Genomic DNA, 18,711 nt, shown 5'->3' with positions numbered 1-18,711 from the left:
TAACTCTCCAAAGCATTTTCACTTATTTGAAAAGGCTAAATATATACGATGCTGTTTTTGAATTCGAAGACACACTTCCATCATATGGAATACAGGTTTTGTGAAATACGTCAGCGGTTCGTGGTTGTACCTACAGCCACCGTAGAGGCTTCTTGTGTTGATTATAGCTTGTTTATTGTTCATATATTCTTACAAGGTCCTACTCTTTTTATAATTCTAATGGTAATTAATTTTCAGTGTTCTCTCCTTGTTTGCAGTTGTAGTTTCATTTCCAATCCCTGATATTAAAAAAAAAAAATCGTATACTGTTTGTTAGAATTGCTTCTGTGAGTTCTCAGACTTGTCACTCTTCGGTCAAATTTGCATTTAGGAAACTGTCCAACTTTTAAGAAAACAAATTCCCAAAGTTAATACAGATTTTAATTAAGCAAATAAATGCTTGGGAATCTATTGAGTTCTAAGTAATGTCTTTATCTTCATGTTCTAAAGAGATGATGAGTTTGCGTGATTCTAATTTTGTTTTAAAGAAGTTTAAGTCCATTGAACAGCAGAGATGTATTTAATTCTTATGAAAGTTACTGTAGTGTCAGTATTAATCCACTAACGGGGAAGTTTTCACGTTATCCCCCCCACCCCCCGCCTTTTTTTCCTTTTTTTGCTTATTTTTTGGATGGATGGGTCATGAGAAAGTTATACTTGGTTAAACCTTGGGAAAGCATGAATAAAAGAGAGATTAGTACATTTAAAGAGAGCGAAAAGGCCGAAGGATAAAAGTGGATATAATTTTCTCTTTCTCTTTTCTAGCCCTAGGGAAAGATAAGGATTACATGGATGAATCAGAACACGCTAATTATGACCGATCTCGGCTAATCAGAGACTCTGTTCCCAGAGATAATTCTGAATCCAAGGCAAAATTATCTAAGGTAATACCAACTAAACCATCAATAAGTCACTTGAAAGCAATATTTCTAAAACCTTTCAATTCTTCTCAATGTTAACGTATTTTGTGCTGGAGAGGATAAGAGGGCACACGGGTTAGTTAATATGCGTCGTTAAGGACTTAAAGGTAGAAAGTTGTATGTAGACATCATATTTATGTTATCAAATATTTCTTTAAAACAATGTGAAATATAAAATTAACCTTTAAGGGGTTGTTGCCTCATTTTTTCATACTTTTTGAAAGGCAGCATGATTTCAGGAGAGCCCAGAATGGACCTAGATTTGAACTCTGGTTCTGCTACTTACTATTTGTGAGCAGGTTAATTAAACGCACTAGGCCTTGTTTTACTCATCTGTAAGTTGGATTATGTCGTCTGCTCGACGGAACTGTTTGATGGGTGCGTGAGATAACCGTATGAGAGTATTTAGAGCAGAGTCCACGCTGACCACAGGGCAGGTTTTTACAACAACCTGGCAGCTGAGAATACCTCATTGAAACTACAGTTCATCAGCAGATGCGTAACTGGGCTACAGTTGGGTTTAAAAAACCCTGACGGCAGCAATCCCACCGCTGCTCAAACAAAATGATTTTGTGAACTCTTCAAAAGCATCTGAGTTTGGCCATTCAACACCAAATGCCATCCCCTTTTGATATGGTCCAAGACAAATTCTGACTCAGTCCAAGCCCAGTCCCCCCTCCTCCGTTATTTTTCTATTGATTAAAGTGGGAATGTGTTTCTAAAAGAAATTTGTGGCTTAACACAGGGAATGACTTAACCTTCATCGTCACTGCAAGGCTAATCATCCCATCCTTGAAAAATAGTCCTCTATTTCTCTAATGTTTGATTTGGCTTGGCTTGGATTAATTATGCAAATCCCTTCATTAGTCACCACCACAGTGTCAGAGAAGAAATATGGCACAATTAAAATATTGCTATCATAAATTAGACCGACTTTAATAAATAGATGTAGGAATAAACACTCACGTCAAATTTCTTCATTCCTCTTTTGCTTTGTTTTGTTAAATGGGATCAGTATTTTGTGCCAGTAATTCTTCAGTTATCTTTACAAATCAGGGGTTCATCTACCCTCTGTTCACGTCATCGGCCGCCCCGTGTCTGTCTGAGCAACACGGGGTTTAGAATGTTCTACTACCTGTAAACCTTTGTTCCAAGTCACCTGAGAGAAGGAGGAGCTATCAGAAGTATTGAGGAAAAAGCAGATGTTGTTCCTCAAGACGCCCATAGCACCAATAAGAAGACCTTCAAGTAATTAAAAAATGAACTAAGATTAAATAAAATGAATCTCATCTGCTTCTCTAGAATTCACCACGTGCCACCAGTGATACCCAGCATTTCATTTCTGCTCAACAGTAGCCATTTTTCAGTCTCACTTTGACTAGACTTGAACTGTAGAATCTGAAAGTTAAGAAGTAGTGAAGGGGCACCTGGGTGGCTCCGTCAGTTAAGCAGCCGACCCTTGATTTCGACTCTGGTCGTGGTCTCAGGATCATGAGATCAAGCCCCATGTTGGGCTCTGCACTCAGCAGAGAGTCTACCCCTCCCCTTCCTCACGGTCTCTCAAAGAAAGAAAGAAATCTTAAAAAAAGAATAAATCTTAAAAAAAAAAAAGATTTATTTATAATCTTATATAGGTAAGGCTGCATGCATATTTTTTTGCTGTTAAAATAAGAGAATGGTGTGTGATGATAGTAACAGATCACAGTTGTTCAGTCCAAGAAATGCTAGTGTAACGTCCTATTGAGTCTGCCCGAATACATATTTTTCTGCTGTTGCACTTCTACGACTCAAAATATAAAACAATGTCATGCGTCACCTGGATGTTTATAGACTCACTCTTTGTAGACTCACTCTTTTAGCTTCTCTATTAAAATGTCTACTTTTATCCTTTCATAAGTTAGAGCACAGCATAAATTCCATTTTGAACAAATGGTCACATGACAAAAAGAAAAAAAATGTTTAAAAGCCATTAACTGGTTACTTGCTTATCTACAAATGGACGGCAAAATAATCTGCTTAGAACATGTTATTTGTGTACATTTGTCACAGGGAACCTCAAAGAGGTAAATATCTTTGAGCTAGATATCTTTCCACTTAAATATAAATTTGTCAACCTTCCTCTTACTCGATCCCATCACTAAATAACAAGATTTGTGTGTGTTTATGTGTATATATTAGATTATATACAATTTAAGATGGACCTGAGAAGTGACTTCCTCATTTTTGTGCTACTAAACAGCAACTTCCATATTGTTTACATTAACATGTATTAATACACGTATAAATTCTGTGGCTGGAGATGTGTACCTCACACATTATTTGGTTGGTTGGGATAATTGTACTTGCCTCAACCTGCCGCCTGCGTATTATGCAATGCATTTGATATTTTATTTCTTTACAAATTTATTCAATTGCAAAGGGATCATTTTAGAGATGATGAACAAGCTTATAGAGTCAACAGGAAAAGAGCAAAACTCCCAGGAGAAGGTGACTGCTAATGTAAACTATATTGTGAGTAATGATAAGTATTGGATTATAGAAAAACACATGGAGCTTTCCAGCAAAATTTGGCATCAGCTATAAACTAGGTTCATAGGAAGTAACTCCAAATCCTCTAAGGTGGTATCTTATATTGAATGTATGAGGAAGTCTGTTGAACTCATCAACTGTAAAAACAAAAAGCAAATCTAGAAATAGATGGAGCACTTGATTTGTCAACTACTGTGTGTTTCCTGAATGATCTTGAGACAGGGTAGAAAGTTTAAATTTTGATCATGTATTCACTGCTTATGATATTTTGGAGGCTAAGTATATTTGTAAGGCAGTATAGTTTGTTCAAGAATTAATTTTCGGAACAATGAGTTGCATCTTTAGGATATTTGACTTCAGATCGTGAACTTTTGGGGGCACCTGGGTGGCTCAGTCAGTTAAGCATCTGACTTGATTTTGGCTCAGGTCATGATCTCAGGGTTATGAGATTGACCCTCATGTTGGGCTCCTCACTGGACATGGAGCCTGCTAAAGATTCTCTCTCCCCATTTTGCTCTGTCCCTCACCCCCACACACACCCTCCCTCTCTCTAAAACAAAACAACAAACCATGAACTTTTGTGATGTCATTTACACTGAAAGTCTTTAATATTTTAGAAAATAAAAACATTTGTAGTATCGATGTTGACTATGATGATGTGATATAAAAAGTAGTAGTGAATAGTCGTAAACATTTATTTTATTTATTTGGAAGCTACTACGTGCAGAACCTGGCGCTTGTAGAACAGAAAAAGATGGCACACATGGACGGGTTTCGCTCTCCCATCTAGCACTAGCAGGGTGTAGTACAAGATGCGTGCGTATAAATGGAGAAATCTAAGAGGTTCTAGAAATGAGAGAGGACACTACCCAGGGGATAAGTCTAGATTTAGCTAGCCTCAGGCTTTTTGGTAGGAGCCATATTTAAATAACTCAGAGGTGCTGTAGTAGATGGAAAATAGGCCACAATCTTTCTTCCTCAGATCCACTCTGTTTTCAGTGAGACTTTACAGCATCTCCCATCAAGAGGTTGAATCACTAGAATGGGGCAGCCCAGGTGGCTCAGTGGTTTAATGTCGCCTTCAGCCCAGGGCCTGATCCTGGAGACCCGGGATCGAGTCCCACGTCGGGCTCCCCGCATGGAGACTGTTTCTCCCTCTGCCTATGTCTCTGCCTCTCTCTCTGTGTCTCTCATGAATAAATAAATAAAATCTTATAAAAATAAATTCACTAGAATGGCCTTGGGCCTTGCTTTGGCCAGAGATTGCTGCAGAAGTGAGCATGTGCCAACACTGAACTTTGGACTCAAGAGGTCTTGCACTTGCATTCTTTGTCTTGGGACTCTGCCTCTAGCGGGTGAGCAAGCCAGAAATAGCCTGTGTATGGATGAACCCTGTGGATCAGAGCCCAGTGAGCACGGTTGGCCCAACTGAAGCAGAGTTGTGACAGAGTTCAGTGGCATCGACCAGGAAGCTCAGACCCTGTAAGGGTCTAGCTGAGGTCAGAAGAACCACCCAGCTGGGCCCTGCCTACCCACAGAATCATGGTCTCAGTAAACTGTTTGCTGATGATTTGTTTCTCGTCGGGAGGTAATGGATGCAGCCATGAATGTTGAAGGATAGATAGCATGTTGACTGAGGCCAGTTGACTGTTAACATAAAGTGAATTCTTCCTCAATTACTGAGAAGATTTGAAAAATTGTAACTGGTTTTCCAAAACATAGCCATATTGTCCATTTCACTCTACAGAGCCCAAGGATGCTTTAAATGTCGTAACCTAAAGAACATGGTATAATGCCAGCCTATCTAAAACGTTCTGACATCTTTAAAAAAATAAAACCCCAAACTCTATTTACAAAACTGTTTTCTTTGTGATAGCATTAAATTAGGGTAGAATTCCAAGATTACCTTTAGTTGAACCATGTGTATATAGTTAACAAGCACAAATACCCGCTAAAATTGGTGAAGAACTATTTTTTAAAAGCAATTCTTTTTTTGTTTGTTTGTTTTACATTTTGACAAAAAGTGTCTTTTTGACAAAAGCCTACATGGATAAGAAATTTCAGGAAGCAAATTTGTAATATATATATATAAAAGGTTTTATAAACCCGTGGGCTGAGACATCTGCTCTGACTGCAAGCAAAGTTCTAGAATAGATAGGGATTGCTTTTAAAACACTTTTTTTAAGTATTGCCTTTTTCTGTCTCATTAATATCAAGAGCCTTATGAATTACAGTTGAAGATAAGATCCTACACCCAACTGGATGATCCTCGGAAGCAAAGTCCTTATCTGTCAAAAAGCCACGTCCTACACACTAGCTGAAGTCTCTAGATTTAAGTAATTTATAGGAAACATCTACAGTTAGTTTAGGTTAGAAAGAACAAATCGATGAAGCAGGACCTATGGTCTCTATAGTGGACATTAATGAAGAATGTCCTGTGCTACTGTTCCTCAGGATGGCAAAAAGAATTGTGTTAGCAACAATGAGTCCGGGAATCTGAATCTATATTCCAAATTACAGTGACTTCTCCTCTTAAAGGATGCCGGGTATCAAATCAGACAGGAAAAAAGGTTATGGATCAGGAAAATCTTGACATGAATATTTTAGCGGTTCATTAAATTTAGATTTCAAAGCCAATCAATTTGATTGTGTCAACTGGCATTGGCAGATGGTGTTCGTCTTTAACTTAACTGGTAACAGGAATAATTTTCTATTTTCTATGAAGGCTGGAGACACATCATATGTGAGAGGAGGTGAGAGGAAAGTGGCCTCTGCCGTCTCCTACGATACGTGCCTTTCACGTGAACATTGGCAACTATTTCATGAGCCTCGGTGGCTCTTTGCCTCCAAATAATGTTCAGGGATTGTTAGTATTCTGAACTTGCATATTTTTTTTACTAGCAATTTTGAGATGATGATGACTTAAACTATAACATAATGACTGAAGATTATATATGAACGAAAATGCTTATTATTTGCATTTATTGGGATAGTCAGTTTCTAAGGAAAACCCTAATATTACATTACTTTAGGACCTAAAGTAATATTTTTATTAACAATACCATTGTGGGAAATAGTACTCTAAATATTTAATTTTCATACATATTATGGAACACACAGCAAGTTATCTTGCTTGGTTTGTTTATCTTTTTGGCCAGTGTTTTAAATTTTTTTTTTTTTTTTTTTTGCCTAGTATAAGACTTCTTTTCCAGCATTATCCTCCCTAAAAAGAATTATCCTCCCTTCAACCATCTGAGGCATCTCCTTTCCTTGTGCCATTTAAGTACTCCCCCTTAACCTTCAGAAGCCTTCTGGGTAAGAGTTGGTATTTGTGCAACACAAGCTGGTTGCTAGTGTAGATTTTACAGAAGATTTAATATAAAATTTTCTAGAAGCCTTCCACATGACCTGTAGATTACTTAAACCTATATGTGATGTGTGTGTGTGTGTGTCTGTGTGTGTGGTGTGTCATGATAAAGGTGCCATTTCACATCAGCAATGAAATTATTGGTCTTTCAAAAAAATGTGCAAATGTTCTCACAATAATAGGTCATTAAGGGGTTAAAGTATTTTTAGATGTCTGCTGTACATCTTACACCAAAATGAATTATTGAAGAGCCAAAATAATTAATAAACTCAAAATGAATATGTAAATATAAAATAAGCATTTTTTTTTCTAATCACAGAACAGTAAAATGACCTTTCTAAATGGTCTTTTGAAACCAACAATGAAATTGATCATGGAAGACTTGGTAGATTTGACCATTTATTTATCAGTGTCAAAGTTACAATAAAATTAGAGTAAGGGATAAACTTAAGATACAATAATGAACTGACATAGTAGAAAATATACACGCCAAATAATAGTTCATATTGTTAATTTGCAGCGATGTAATTATATAATTGATAAACACAAGAGTGAAAAAAATTAAAGGTGATATCATTTAACGCATAAAACATTAGCAGTACTAGCAATTGCAGAAATACAAATATAAGCAATATTTTTTTGAAACAAATTAGAAAAGAATTTTAAAGAAACAGTATTGGCACTGTAAACTGCTACTTTTCATTGCCTGGTGGTGGATGTGTATATTGATCCTCATTTTCTGGAAAACAGTTTAACAATAAAGATTAAAATAGTCTTACCTTTTAACCTACTTCTCAGAATTTATCCAGAGAATATAATTAGATGTTTGTCCATATAATTATGTTTAAGGATGCTTCTCACACTGTAGTTTGTGAGGGGTTGGGGAGGATTAAACACTTAAATATTTGAGAATAAAAGATAAAATTAAAAATAATAATGCCCTCAAATAAAACAATTGAAAAATACACTTCCAAACTCAGTAAGTACAATGGGAAACGTCACAATGTGTGATTATTAAGAAGGTTGTTATTAAAAAGTGTACAGTTTGATATCAATTATATAAAAATATCTAACTCTTGATTTAAGAAAATACTCAGGATTATACACAACAAATTTTATAGTGTTTATCACTGGTGGTAGATTTAAATGGCATAAACATTATTTCCATGTATTCTTAAGTTTAAGCCATAAGTATTATCATATTATCCTCATTTTAAAATTTTATACAGCTAATAAATGACTAAGCCAAGATTTGAAAAATAAGATGGTTCTGCTCCCTGAAACTATTTTTCCATTTGCTACACCAGCAAGTCAAGAAGAGTTCAGGACTTCACCTTTGTATTCTGATAACCATCTTAAGTAGCATTTCAGTCTGTCCCCCTAATATGTATGGATCACTTATCCTCCAGAAGCTGTGGTAAGCACTTCGTATGGATTATCTCATAACTTCCTATAACTCAATGGAAGTAACTATTAGTCTCATTTAACTGATGAAAAAGATTAGGGGTTAAAGATGTTAAGGTTTCTTGTCCAGTCCCTGAGCTAGACAGGAACACAGCTGAATCGTAGCATGTCTCTCTGATCCCGGAACCCTGTGCCTTTCTGACTCCAGTGCAATAATTAATACACATATTAATCACACCTTTATAAAACCTTGAAACATTGCTCTGAAGTAGGCATCTCTGCTTTTAAAAAAAAATGTATTTATTTATTTTAGAGAAAAGGAGTGGGCAAGCAAAGGGAGGGGGCAGAGAGAGAAAATCTTGAAGACAACCGCCCACTGAGCACAAAGTCTGATGAAGGGCTTGATTCCATGACCCTGAGATCATGACCTGAGCCCTGGGCTGAAATCAAGAGGCTGCCCAACCAAATGAGCCACCCAGGTGCCCCTCTGCCTTTTACTAACTGTGTAAAATTAACTCACAACATCCCAGGAGTGGATTCGCCTGTTTATAACTTACTTTTATATGAACAAATAACCAAGTAAAGAAGCAAGGAGTTTGTTTCAACTTAATATTACTAAAAGTCAGCAAAAGTAGCCACAGGGGAGAAGGTGTCTATTCCGTGGGGTTACAGACTAATCAATGGAGGCAATATTTTCTTTTTTTTTTTTTGAGGCAATATTTTCAAGTGCATCTGTCTATCATATAGAATGGAACTTCTCTTGTCAATTGGGACAAAAATAACAGTTCAACATAGCTGTGTCTGGAACAATGGAACAGAAGGTTAGGAAATCAGGGCATGGAGATATTTTAATTATGAGAGTGGATTTAGGTGAGGAATGAATCTGACGAGGTTAATGTCTTTAGTTCTTTTGAAGCTATCTAGGAAAAATTATGCCTACTTAGGAAGTCTTATTTCACAGCCTATACAAGCAAACAAACAAGATGCACAGATGTTTTCTCTCTCCTGACACCAATGGTCAGGTAATTAGACATAGAGGAGGGGCTTCCTGAATCATCAACTTACTAGTTTTCTCCATGATAGCTTAGGACCTCATGTTGGGAGATCTATCGCCTGAGCCTCCTTGGAGTACTTAGAACTTGTCTGCAGACTTTGTGCATATGTTTATGGGATGTGAAAATAAACTCAATAAATTAGTGTGTCAGCATACCAGTTAATTGGTTCAGATCATCGTTCTACTTGATATTTATCCGTTTACTCTGTGATAGACTCACCTCTGCTTAGACGTGAAGATAGGAAGAGCAGCCACATCAAAACTAATGTTATTTGAACGCATTTAAAGTCAAATTTACCTCATTAATATCCCCTCCCCAGGCCTGCCAGGTTATGTGTGTAGCAGAAGGAACACAGGATTGGGAGTTGGGACATTAATAATAATGTTAATATTAAATAACTACAATGGCTAATATTTATTAAGGACTTTTCAGGGATTTTGTTGATGACCTATGTTGCTTTAGCCTCACAATAACTCTAAAAAAGTAGAATCAGTTTTTATTTCCATCTCGTAGGTGTGGAAATGGAGGCTCAGAATGACCAAGTGACTTCCCGTTAATATATGGTTGGGGAAGCAGTAGGCAGGAATGGTACAGAATCCAGCATAGTGTAAACCCTGGGCTGTGTTGCACAGGATGCAGGTATGCACAAGGGACTAGAGAAGCCACGAGACGAGTGTATTAGATAGTTGGAGAACGGGTTCATGTCACTAAGGGATGAATGATCATATGCAGTAGAGACCATGAATTTTGTGCTTTCCTCAATGTTTTATGCTTGAGAAAAATACAATAAAACTGAGACTCCTGCGCTCAGATCCTGATAAACTATAAAATACTCATCCCTTTTGTGCTGTTTCTAGCCCTTCGTCTTCCCATGTCCTTTTACTCTGTTCACACCCGCACGCAGACGTCTTAATCTCACCAAAGGAGCCCGTCAGAATATGAATATTTTGAGCAGCTGTCACTCTTCTTAAAATAAAACATCAACAAAAATAAAGCCTGTCGTATTTAACTTTTTAACCTTATCAATTTTTAATAATCTATTGCACATTCTTATGCTGTTGGAATGAGTTGGGCAGATTAACTTCTTTGCAAATGAAGACTTGGGAACAGAGTCTCAGTCATTTTTTGATTGATTCTTCGATGCCACGGACAATTTAAACTCAGAGATTACAATAATCTACCTTTTGCTGTTTAAAGGATTCAAACTGTTGTGCGAAGTTAAAATTTCCTATTTTGTGGCTCACTAGGAGATCAATTTTTCAGCATATTGATTAATTCAAGGCCATATCCAGTAAGTGGCCCTTTCTTAGTTCAGTGTTTTGCCAATCCCAGTTACAGGCTGTCCTGTGGAGGCTTTCTTGACAGAAATAAATATAATCCTCGGTTGCATCTCATCATGTGAATGTTAACCACAGGGGGACAAAAATGTTCAGATCTATTTATTTATTTATTTTTAGAAAACACTTACTTCTATTGCTTGCAGATTACAGTCACTTCGTTATATGCAGCCCAGGGCCACTATGATGCAATGTCAAGTTTAATGGATGCAGGATTTTTCAGAAACCACAAAGGTTTCTATTGTACTTTTCCACCATGAACAAGAAAATGAGGCAATTTCCTTGAAAAGCTGGGAGGGGGAGGAGGGTGGAGAAAAGGGAAATCCTAGTGAATGCCACTCAGCTATCAAAAACATTCCCTGGCTCACCAGTAAAAAGGTTAAGTTTCCTTTGCCAGACCACTATTATTCAGACTGAAACATACCTCCCACCCTTTATGCTAATCTGCTCAACTCATTCAAATTCCATAAAAGAATGTACAATAGATGATTAAAAATTGACGGTAAAATTATCAAAATGTCACTGACATTATATGACTAAATGTCACTTAGGTGAATCACGCATAGAAACTATTAACCAATGACACAGGAAGGCATCCCTCAAACCCCACCCCCTAGCCAACCCTCTTAAATAAAATTAAAAAAAAAAAAAAAAAACAGTGAGAAATTCTTATAAAAACATGAGTTGTCTTTTTTTTTTTTTTTTAATCATTATTCAGACTCAGGCATTTAAAGAGTCTAAAAACCCTCCAGTCAAATGCTTCGTGCAGCATTCAATATGTAACACTCTAGCTAATGGAAAAAAAAAAAAAAAGGGAGGCAGTGGAAAGGAGAACTTTCTGTTGTCATGCTGAAGAGTGCTTTAAAGAAGATTGTCATTTGCAATTCTGTTGTCAGCAATGAAGGATTCCAAATGCAGCTGAACCCAGAATTCTGACTGTGGTATGTTTAAAAGTATACATCAATCTAGGAATTCTTTATTACTTTTCTGTTTCCTTAAAAATAGGTAGAGAAGCCAATGAAGAATAATTGATACTGGTTTCAGAATTGAGGATGTTGAGTGTTATCTCTTATTTCAAAATATTAGAAATGCTTTTTTGAAACTAAGAAGTATATGATCTAAAAGGTTATATTTTGAGCATCTGTGTTTATCTTGCATGTAAAACAAATGGCACCTCCCTGAAGTTTTGACTATTTATATGCATTCGATTATTGGTTTCATTGAAATACAAATTCTACTGTAAAATTAATTCTTGATTCAAGAATATATAAAATACAATTATTTGTAAAAGAATGTATTTTTAAAATGTGCTTAAGAAATTATCTTTGTACTAGATATTTTAGTAAATAATTTCAGTCAAAATAGAAAATCTGAGGAAAAAAAATCTGAATTTAAAGAAGCATAACTCGCAGCATGAAATGTTCAAGTAGACAAGTGACACAACTATGAAAGTCACTGTGATTTAATCTGTGGAAAAAGATGTTCCAAACTGCTATCTTTATTTTCTCATTGTTTGAAAGGTGGTAAAATTATTATTATTGTTTTTCCATTCAAGAGGCTTCATTTTAATTTCTTTCTTTAAAAATATTAACTGCTTCCTTTTGGAGATGAAGGATTTAATTTCTAAATCTGCATTTATGGTTAGATCACTTGAAATGGATATGGAATAAATGTGGTTCCCTTTAGTAAAAAGTAAGTACTTAAAAGAGTCCTTATGTAGTTTTAGAAATATAAAAATCAGTGTGCAGGAAAGGTATACTCAACTATATTCTCTTAGTGGAAGTAAATTACTAAGATGATGTTTAAGGCTCACATATGTAAAAAAAAAAAAAGAAAAAAACGTTTATTTCATAGAGAGCCCACTAGAAAATCACAGTCTATGCTCCATCATAGACTATTCTACTTAGAAAGACTTGGCTTTCGGTTTTCTTTAGCTGAACCAGAAAACCTCTGATTTTTGAGTAAATAGAAATGGGAGGAGAGAGAATAATAGAAGATAGTCTAAAGAGCAGCACTTAGTGCTGCTGTCACATTATAGAAATGCAATCAGTATTGTGTTTCTTTCCTCTCTTTATTCCTTCTTATCTTTTTAAAAGAATATTTACACTTGCTTCATAATTTGGACTCTTTCAGTGGATCTATACATCTTACCGTATGATTTCAAAGCCACATTTTATCCACATATGCAGGTCCTGTAACTCAGGTGTTTGGGATCCATTCTGAAGTCCTGTCTTAAATGATTAATTTTCCATTTTCTTTGTGACTCCACCGATACTGTGCTCCTCGATGAGCCAGCTCTATTTTATAGGACCCTCCAACAAATGTGAAAACCTAATGATTCCCCTTAATAAAATAATTAAAATCACCGTGGGAAAATTTCAACTCAAAGGCAGAGTCTGATAAATTATCCAGATCAATTCATTGTTTGAACCACCTTGAAAGAAGAAAGAAATGCAAATATTTCATAATTATACCTGAATTTAACTGAATTAATACTCAGCCATAAGTATGAAAGTAGCTTTGTATTTGAATACTCTTTTCAGGAAACAGTTTTATGCTGCATAATTATACTTCCTATTTATAAGAAATATGCATGCTTTACTATCTTCAACAAAGCACACTTATAAGCAGAATCATTAATTGTTAGATTAAAATAAATAAAAAAATTTCTTTTGGAACCTTTTTTTTTTCCCTTCAGTAAAATGATATGACCACATTTAGTGACATGTTAAGGTTCAAACCTCACATTCTAAGAAATTTTGGCTGCAGCGACTTCTAAACAAAGTCGGCATATTTTTTATTCTTACAAGATACCTTACAGCAGTTGTTGTCAGACTGGGAATAGCAGAATCAATTGTATGGCTTGTTAAAAGAAAAAGAAAAAAGAAAAGAAAAGAGGAAAGGATGACCAGCCCCTACCCCCAGAGCTTCTGATAACAGTAATTCCCCTTGAAGCCTGATAATTTGCATTTCTAACAAGTCCTCAGGATTGAGGCTCCTGGTGCTGGCACTACTTTTGAGAATGACTGCTTTAAATTTTCTCCTAGTATCTCCAGGGGGCTCTGTATCTGGGGAGCCTACCGTGTGCCAGACTCTCTAGTAAGGCAGGGTAGGCATTCATGAATAAAACAGGCAAAGTCTCTACCCTCGCAAAGCTTGTAGTCTAGTGGAGGAGACAGAAAATAAATAAATAAACCAACACATAAATACCTGTTTCCAGGTTGTCATTGAGTGGGTCCTGAGTAGTGGAAGGGGAGCTACTTGGGGCAATCTCTCAGAAGAGATTAAAGGCAAGAAATGAAAGACGAGAAGTCAGCTGAGGAGGGAAGAGTGGGAGAAAGAGGCATTGCAGGCAGAGTGCCCTCGATGAGGGCCTTGGGGTGGGAAAGAGCTTGGTGTGTTTGAGAAACTGATATGTGGCCTGTGTGGCAGGAACACAGAGACTGAACACCAGGATGGCCGAAATGAGAGGAGAGAGAGAGGTAAGCAAGCGCAATGTTGTAAGAGCTTATGATGGGAAGTTTGGATTTTATTCTGACTTTTAAGGGTTTTGAACAGATTTCTGTTTTCATGAGATCACTGTGTACATGAGGGAGGGGGAACAATGGTGGAAGTGGGGATGATATGTCACCTTTCCACCTGGAAGAGGACTAGGCTTTAGCCAGGAGTGGTCGCAGGTGAGGTGGATGCATCAGTTTCTATTACCAAAATGTGGAAACCACTTATCTATACAACCACAGCGGTGACAGTTATTTAAAAAACCATCTTGAGGGATCCCTGGGTGGCGCAGCGGTTTGGCGCCTGCCTTTGGCCCAGGGCGTGATCCTGGAGACCCGGGATCGAATCCCACGTCAGGCTCCCGATGCATGGAGCCTGCTTCTCCCTCTGCCTGTATCTCTGCCTCTCTCTCTCTCTCTGTGTGACTATCATAAATAAATAAAAATTAAAAAAAAAAAAAAAAAAAAAAAACCATCTTGAGGTTGATTATAATGGCATGGAAACATATCAAGGAAATAAAAAGAAGGAAGCAGCTTTGAAGCAAAATTATAATAGTGTGTGTGTGTGTGTGTGTGTGTGTGAGAGAGAGAGAGAGAGATATCAGTAATAATAGTAAGATTATAAGGTGATTTTTATTCCACTTATTTTTTATGCAATACGAAAAGATGCCCATTATCATGAAATTGTTAAATTCCAATATGTAATGAGAAAGAAAAAACTATGACTTTGAGAAGACAGTCATGATTTGAATAATTAATTAAGTCATTTGTGATGTGTGTGTGTGTGCATGTGCATGCACACAGACACATTCCAGACAGGATGCAAAGTATAGTGGATACAAAATGAATAAAATATAGTTCTTGTCCTCAAAAAGTTTGCAGTTTATTGAGAAGGATAAGAATAGGGACATAAGAGCAATGGGTCTCAAATGTTAAAATGAGAATTATCCTTTATGCTGTTTGACAGCCCTTCAAGGTACCAGTTGCTCCTGTCACAGCCCACATCCTAATAAATCTTGAATATACTCTTCTTTGTCCATGCCCCTTGCCTTTGCACGTCAAATTTTCTGCACCTCTTTCTATTCATTTTTCAGGAATCAAGTAACATACTATTTTTTAAAGACTTTTTTAAGGAGCAGTTTTTGGTTTACAATAGAATTGAGCAGAAGGTACAGAGATTTCCTGTACCCCCCAGTACCCCCCCCACCTGCATCGCCTCTCCCATTGTCAACACTTACCAAAATGTACATTTTTTTTTACCAAAGATGAACCCACATCGACACATCATGATCACCCTCAGTCCACAGTTTACCTTAACAGTTCAGTCTTGGTGGTGTACATTCTGTAGGTGTGGACAAATGTTCAATGACATAAAGCCATCACCGTAATATCACACAGAGAATTTTCACTGCCCTAAAAATTGTTTTTGTTCTTCCTTTTCATCTCTCCCTACTTCCAAGCCCTTCTCTCAACCTCTACAGCAACCACTGATCCTTTTATTCGTGTTTTTATTGTACACGATGGCTTTGTCTCTTCCAGAACGTCGTATAGTTGGAATTATACGGTCTATCACCTTTTAGGATTGGCTTCTTTCATTTAGTAGTATGCGTTTAAGGATCCTCTGTGTCCTTTCATGGCTTTATCACTCAATGATTTTTAGCGCAGGATAATATCCCATTGCGTGGATGTACCAGAGTTTAGGAACCCATTCACCTACTGAAGGACATCTTGGTTGCCTCCAAGTTTTGGGTGGCAATTATGAATAAAACTGCTCTCAACATCCATAGCAGATTTTTGTGTGGACATAGGTTTTCCACTCCTTTGGGTAAAGACTAAGGAGTTCAATTTCTGGGTCACAAAGACTATGTTTGGTTTTGTATGAAACCCTCAAACTGCCTTCCAAAGTGGCTGTACTATCTGGCGTTCCCACCAACAATGAATGAGAGGTCCTGTTGCTCCACCTCCTTGCCAGTGTGTGCTACTTTCAGGGGTTGGATTTGGGCCATTCTAATAGATGTGTAGTGGTAACTCGTTGTTTGAACTTTCATTTCCCTGCTGACGTATGATGTGGAGCGTCTTTTCATATGTGTAGTTGTCATTTTTGTTTCTTCCTTGGTGAGGTGAATGTTAAGTGATCACAGACGGTTTTTTAATTGCTTTTTCTTTATTGTTGAGTTTTAAGAGCTCCTTGTCTTTTTTTGGATACGTCCTTTATCAGATGTCTCATTTGAGGATACTTTCTCCCAGTCTGTGGCTTGTCTCTTCCTTCTCTTGATACTGTACTTCCCAGAGCAGAAATTTAATGAAGTTCTGCTTATGAAGTATTTCTTTCATGGATCGTGTCTTTGGTGTTCTATCTGAAAAGGTATCACCATATTCAAGGTCATCTAAGGTTTCTCCTGTGTTGCCTTCTAGGAGTTTTATGTGCTACTATTAGATCTGTGATCCATTTTCAATTGTTTTTGTGAAGAGAGTAAATCTATGTCTGGTAGCAGCTTCTTCTTCTTTTTTTTTTTTTTTTTTTTTTTGCATTTGGACGTTTTGTTGTTCCAGCAACATTTGTTGAAGAGAACATAACCCTTCGGAATGAAGATGTGTTCTCTTTGTCTGGATAGTCCCTTTATGTTTGCTTTCGTGGCACTTGTACTCACCCCTCGTAGAGCACAAATCGCACCAAAATGCAATTATTTGTTCCTGCCATCTCTCTACCTGACTAAATTACTCTCTCTTGAAGGATGAGGATCATGGATTATTTCTCTTTGTAATTACATTACACCTTGCACAGAGCCTGACTCATAACAGGAACTCACGATAAACTTGTCAAATGAGTGAATGTGAAAGAGAATATCAGGACTTTAGGTGGCATGGAATTATTAGTAGCTTTCAAGAGTTAAGATGAAGTTTATGGAGAAGAGGAAATCAAGCTTGTCTTCAGATAAAAATTTTTGAGTGATTTTACTTCTAGGAATTTGTATTAATAAAACAATTAGAGATATTACCAGAGATATGGGAACAAGGATATTCATTACATCACTATGAATCATAGCGAAAGATAACTTAGCAAAACAAGCCAAAATCTCTTTCGGTTGAAGGTAAATAAATAATGATCTAACCATAAAAGTGAATAGTGTTCAGCTATTTAACACTGTTCAGCTGTTTAACAGTGCAATAGGACACAGCCGGCCTCAGCCCCTAGTCCGCAAGTGGGCCCATGGCACAATCAGTAAGATTTGTCTTTAAGTATTTGGTAGAAATGGAAGGTAGAAAATGAAATAAGGCCCCTGAGAAAGGGGGGGGGGGGGTATGTGAAGTCGAGAAGGTAAAGAGGGGGAAGAAATCCCATAAAGGAAACAGGAATCTGCCCTTGCTCTGAGAAGCTTTTAAAAGGCAAACACAACCTAAGAAATATATTAAAAAGATCAAAATACATATATAAAGGATTGAAATAGGTTCGGTTTTCTCCTCCTGCTAAGCACATCGTGGATCATGAGAAATTCTGGGGATTATGCTTGTTACCTGGGATTCAGTTTGTAGAGTACTTATAAATCTGGTCTTTTACCTTTCATTTTCTGTTTTAGAAGTAAGTTTTATAATAAGCATGCGTAAGAGAACATCCTACTCAGAACTTATCTGACTTCAGATGTTTTCATAGCTGTATATAAGGAAAATTCATCTATGCATTTAATTGGTTTCATTTGTATGTATTCCATTATATTTGCTAGAATATGTTATGTAATATACATATTTTTATTAATATATACATTATATATATATTTTATAAATATATACATTATATATATATAACATCTTTTAAATTAAAAATGTGTACATCAATAAAGCCAGTACTTTTTAGGAAAATGTATTTTTAAAAAAGCCAAAGAGGGATTAAATGGTTAAAAGAAAATGCATTTAGGGTTGCTAAATCAAAGTCTCGGGACTGCCATTATCTATAACTGTGTTTATGCTTTCCTGTACGGTGCCTCTGCATTGGAAAGCAATATTTCCAAAAACTGCAAATGCTTGGCAGAGCATTTCAAATGCCAAGCATTTCAAGATGTGTATGTGTTTATACATGTGAATTCTTAGGTAAGCAGTTCTTCCTTTGGGAACAAGGAGATGGCCTCAAGGAATTTCTTATCCTCACATGAGATCTTAGAGTTCAGCAGATGCGACTGGCATTTTTCACATTGCGCTAAAGGCTTTGTTTTGTTTTGTTTAATTTTTATTTTTTATTTATGTGTGTATTTTTATTAATGGGCTTAAGGCAACCATCTGTAAAAAGAACAGAGGTCCTGGGGCAGGACGAAGAGTAGAGAAACTCCTACTCTTGTCGAACCTGGACCTCGGAATCTGTCCCCTTTGTTTGATAGGATCTTTAAGTGGCCCCGGGTCAGAACAGGCAGGCAAGAGGGGAGGCTCTGAGTGGGGAGAGGGGCCTGGGCTAACACTGGTTGAGCACTGTGATCAGGAGTCCCCTCTACTGTCGTGTGCGCCTCATTCACCGTTACCTAATGTGGTTGCTGTGCCCTGCAGACCCCGACCCGATTCACAAGGGCTCCCTGG

General features: G+C 36.9%; 1 protein-coding gene across 6 annotated transcripts in view; it reads left to right on the top strand.

Moving 5' to 3' along the window:
- The window catches only part of ANO3 (anoctamin 3), a 379,990-nt gene that overhangs the window by 221,903 nt on the left and 139,376 nt on the right, over positions 1–18,711 (top strand). For 4 of the 6 annotated variants that reach the window (XM_072725370.1, XM_072725371.1, XM_026018612.2 and 1 more), the window contains one exon: positions 805–923. In XM_072725370.1, coding sequence (XP_072581471.1) covers positions 805–923 — 119 coding nt within the window. Of the gene's footprint in view, positions 1–804; positions 924–11,409; positions 11,593–14,083; positions 14,134–18,711 lie in introns of those variants that run through there. The other 2 variants (XM_072725373.1, XM_072725374.1) reach the window with 2 other exon arrangements.

This window comes from Vulpes vulpes, chromosome 11 (assembly GCF_048418805.1).
Source record: "Vulpes vulpes isolate BD-2025 chromosome 11, VulVul3, whole genome shotgun sequence".
Taxonomy (NCBI): Eukaryota; Metazoa; Chordata; class Mammalia; order Carnivora; family Canidae; genus Vulpes; species Vulpes vulpes.
The sequence above is the reverse complement of the archived record's forward strand: the minus strand, read 5'-3'. Positions and strand labels throughout refer to the sequence as shown.